The sequence below is a fragment of the Papaver somniferum genome, chromosome 11 (genome assembly GCF_003573695.1).
Source record: "Papaver somniferum cultivar HN1 chromosome 11, ASM357369v1, whole genome shotgun sequence".
Classification (NCBI taxonomy): domain Eukaryota; kingdom Viridiplantae; phylum Streptophyta; class Magnoliopsida; order Ranunculales; family Papaveraceae; genus Papaver; species Papaver somniferum.
The window spans coordinates 129,360,850-129,365,093 of record NC_039368.1 but is presented as its reverse complement, the minus strand read 5'-3'; the positions used below and the strand labels follow the sequence as shown (position 1 = coordinate 129,365,093).

General features: G+C 34.3%; 2 protein-coding genes across 2 annotated transcripts; both read left to right on the top strand.

Moving 5' to 3' along the window:
• The first annotated feature begins 691 nt into the window (after positions 1-691).
• LOC113325145 lies at positions 692-1,254 on the top strand. Its single transcript, XM_026573366.1, has 2 exons — positions 692-1,000; positions 1,108-1,254. The coding sequence occupies exons 1-2, from the start codon at positions 692-694 to the stop codon at positions 1,252-1,254; spliced, it is 456 nt and encodes a 151-aa protein (XP_026429151.1).
• A 256-nt stretch (positions 1,255-1,510) lies between these two features.
• LOC113325144 (protein ALP1-like) lies at positions 1,511-3,675 on the top strand. The gene is made up of 4 exons (XM_026573365.1): positions 1,511-1,810; positions 1,898-2,129; positions 2,625-2,677; positions 3,208-3,675. The coding sequence occupies exons 1-4, from the start codon at positions 1,511-1,513 to the stop codon at positions 3,673-3,675; spliced, it is 1,053 nt and encodes a 350-aa protein (XP_026429150.1).
• Positions 3,676-4,244: the final 569 nt, after the last annotated feature.

The following is a 4,244-nucleotide window of genomic DNA, read 5'->3' as shown; positions in this document are numbered from 1 at the left end:
TTTTCATCACCTCGGGTGGTTCGTCTACCAGTGTCGATAATGAAGTCATTCCTCTTATCCCATTTATCAAGAACAGTAGTTGGGCCTATGTGAACAATCGTAAGATTATCACCACTAGAAGAGCACAACTCCAACTCCAATTTGTAGTAATCCCCCATTTTCTACAGAGGTTGATGTTGTATATACCCGTGTTGTCGCATCACCCTAGAGGGGTTATACATCATATATCCTGTGGGGTGCCACAATGGTCCAAAATAAAGGGACAACTCGGATTTTCTTTTTCTTTTCTATTTATTTTCGATAAAAACTAACTGAGAGAGGGGAACTAGATAAGAAAAAAAATGGGGAAGAAAAACCCTAGATCTGATTTCTCTCCTCTCTGATTTCATCAATCGTCTACTCTTCTCTGTTATATGTTCATTAGCAACTCGAATCTCGACGATTAATCTCGATCTTCTCTCACATTTCTGTTGAAACCCAAACTAAGGTGGTGAATTCATCTTCTTCAAAATTTGAAGAACTCCGTATTAAAATCAAAATCAGGTAAGTTTTCTTTAGTGGGTTTTCAATTTTTTCTTTGTTAATTTCAATTTAGTATGCTCTGCTCTTGATTTTGGAAATTCCACCAACTGTTTGTGAAATTGCCTGACTGGTATTTACTAACATTTTTTTAAAAATTGGGTTCATTAGAATGTCGACTGAAACTGACAAATGGTGTAATAGTTTGGAAAAAAGCCTATGTGAACTTTTGATCATTCAAATACTTTGCGGTAAGAAGCCTAAATCATTTATGAAAGAAGCTTGGATTGAAGTAAAAGATGAATTCAACCAGAAAAATGGACAGAGTTTTACTATGGATCAGATTAAGAATAGGTATAATGTGTTGAGGGTTAGACACAATGACATGAAGAAACTCATGTCCCTTAGTGGCATTGAATGGGATTCAGAAGATAAAAAGATTATAGTTGACGATGAAGGAGTGTGGGATGCATATCTTGGGGTAAATTTAATTGAAAACACACTCTTTGTTTTTATTGTAGGTTGTATTTTGATTTGTGAATTATTATGGGCAGTAGTCAGTAGATAATTTGTAATGTTTTGACGTAGGAAAACCCAGATAAAAAAAAGTATAAGACAAATGGCTGCCCTATCTATGAAGAGTTGTGTACCATTTTTGGCGGTTCAACTGCAACTGGTTCTTATGCATATGTTCTGATTAATGCACTTGCTCTTTCCTTTGAATTCTGGTTGTAGATGAGGCATGAGAACTATTTTTAAATTGATAACCTGTTTATTCTACTGTTCTCTAGTTTTCCTACTCTACATTCAATTTAGTTCAATTTACTCTTCTTTAGTTTCCCTCTTACTGAGCCTTACCAATTGTTTGTATATATTAGGATATGGACTCCGCAGAAGATCTTGAAGAACGCACCTTATTACTTGTGGTTGCAGCAGTTATCGAAAACGTTAAGGGTCGCATATGTAAGGAATCCTGTATGAGCAGTATCGCATGGAGAAATTTGTTTTCTTAAGGTTGACTCACATTTTAAGAGAAAGAGAACTTTTACGTGACAGACGATGGGTTACCATAGAAGAGCAGTTGGCGATTTTCCTACTCACGATTGGACATAATGAAGATAATAGAATATTACAAGAAAGATTTCAACATTCCGGTGAAACTATAAGTAGATACTTCAATGAAGTATTGAGAGCCATCATGGAACTTTCCAATGAACTTATAAAACCTCCTTCTTTTTCTGAGGCTCCAGCTGAAATACTCAACAACTCTAAATATTTCCCATGGTTCAAGGTACGTCAGATGATATCTCTTATAGCTTTGTCTTTTTTTTCTTCTCATTTTTAACTTATAATTTAAATTTCCATAAATATTTTATAGGATTGTATTGGCGCTATAGACGGAACACATATTAAAGTGATTGTACCACTATCCCAACAAACACCATACTTCAATAGGAACGGAAATATATTGCAAAACGTGATGGCAGTATGTTCGTTTGATTTGAAATTCACATATATCTATGCTGGATGGGAAGGATCTGCAAATGACTCAAGAATTTTATGGGAAACTTTGAGTAATAGAAGTATGATGTTTCCTCATGCCCCTGAAGGTTAGTTAATTTTGCTATACATTTTGCTTATCATATGAACCTCGAACTACGTGATTTTTTTTTATATCCTGATTTGAGATAGTTATTCAATGAATCTGTACTCTCTTTTGCTCTGTCATTGGTATTTCATTGTCGATTGTATGCTATGTATTGTCGATTGTATCCTAACTTTTGATTACCATATGTCTATATATTCAAAGCGAATGCTGTTTAGAAAGTGTATCACTAAGCTTGGAACACGCCATAGTGGAAGCAGATTTAGTTGCATCTCAAGAAGTCTGGATTGGTACATTGGGTCACCAGTATAGTTAGTCTTTTTTATTTTGGTAGAACTAGTATTGCAGTGGAACTCGGCCTAGAAATTTAAGTTGTTCCAGTAGTAACAGCAATAGCTTTATGTCATTGTCGGTCATTTTGTGCAAGTGTCGTGGGTTGCTGCGAAACATCTCTAAGGTCTGTTTTTGGTGATTAATTTATAATCTTTAGAAATTTCAGTGTGCGCCAGTATTTGTTTTGAATTTACGCTTTCTATGGTTGCCAACATATATGTATGGCACCGGCCTTTTTGTTGTTTAACCAGGATCAAATCTCTAAGGCGAGGCAGTAAGATATTAAGCCGGAAAAATGTAATATGGTCAGTAAGATAGGTCTCATCTTCCAATTCTAACTTGTTACATAAATCATAAGTGTGCATATACTACTTACGTTTTTAGAAAAATGGAATATACGCAATAATTCAATATATGAGTTTGCACCTTTTATAATAGTCTTTAAAACAAGTTGTGTTAGTAAGAGTCTTATAATTTTGTGGGTTTCCTTTGGTATGACATACTTTCAATGGATTGAATGTATAGTAGTAGCTAATGGCAGTTTTCATTTCAACTTTTCGAAGTACAATCTGTCAAGTCCAGGATTATAAGCATGAATAGCTTAGAACCTAAACCACTGTCGTTTGTGTACCATGTCTTCTTTCTGACCAGAATGCGTTTTCTTCTTGTGAATTCCCTCTACTTGTATTGTGACTAATGATGTTATTGTTGCTGAATATTCTCTGACATTGTTTACATTTTTAGGATAGTATTATGTTGTTGATGCTGGATATCCAAACATGCCTGGTTTTCTTGCTCCATATCGGGGAGTTCGTTATCACTTACATGACTGTAGAAGAGGAAGCAATGGAAGGTTCACTGCAAAGGAGTTGTTTAATTTTGGGCATTCTTCATTAAGGAATGCATTCGAGCGAAGCTTTAGAGTTCTTAAATCTCGCTTTCCAACTTTTAGGGATCCTTCCTCATTTCCATACAACACCCAGGTACAAATATTAATAGCAACATGTGCAATTCACAATTTCATTAGGACGGAATCCAAGTCTGATGAACTGTTTGCATATTATGCAAATGAAGAAAATGTCATAGATGTTGATACATCCCCGCCTGATGAACCAACGTTTAGTGGTATGTACGCACATCAACAAAGAAGAAGTGAAATGAATCACGTGAGAGATGAAATTGCCGATGCCATGTATAGGTTCCGATACCGAAACTAGCTAAGATCAAACTGCTGGTGTATTGAAGATCTATGATTAAATTTATGTGTTGTGGTTTATAAAAAAAACACTAAAATGATAATTATAAACATGTGTACCAAACAACTTCTCATTTTAATCATTTTTCATTTTTTGATGATCAATTATTCCAAAAAGTTGTTTGTTAAAATTTATTTCAAAAATGATTATGATATAATCATTTTTCAGTTTATGATTATCTATAATCATAAATAGATAATCATAATGGTTACCAAACAAGGCCATTAAACATGATTTTTTTCATAATTCATTATGACGTGCGAAAATGAACAAATGTTTGGCCCCTAGATAATCTTAGCAAGAGCATTCTGGAGTTTCCATTATATTAAGTTATGATTACTTATATTTTTTCGAAGAAAAGGTTATATTAAAAGAGAAAAAGAGAAATACAAATGACAAAGCTAATCACTCTCTCATGAGAGTTTCCCAATTGCTCCAAATGAGGCTAGGAGGAACAAATTTAAAAGAATCTGAGTCAGAAGACCATAAGACAACAAGTTGCTTAACAAGATCAATATTCTCCGTAATAT

Coding starts and splice junctions, on each gene's coding strand:
- LOC113325144 (XM_026573365.1), top strand. CDS start 1,511: ATGGAGAAATTTGTTTTCTTAAGGTTGACTCACATTTTAAGAGAAAGA. Junction 1,811..1,897: donor AATATTTCCCATGGTTCAAG/GTACGTCAGATG, acceptor AATATTTTATAG/GATTGTATTGGCGCTATAGA. Junction 2,678..3,207: donor CTATGGTTGCCAACATATAT/GTATGGCACCGG, acceptor TTTTTAGGATAG/TATTATGTTGTTGATGCTGG.
- LOC113325145 (XM_026573366.1), top strand. CDS start 692: ATGTCGACTGAAACTGACAAATGGTGTAATAGTTTGGAAAAAAGCCTA. Junction 1,001..1,107: donor TGTGGGATGCATATCTTGGG/GTAAATTTAATT, acceptor GTTTTGACGTAG/GAAAACCCAGATAAAAAAAA.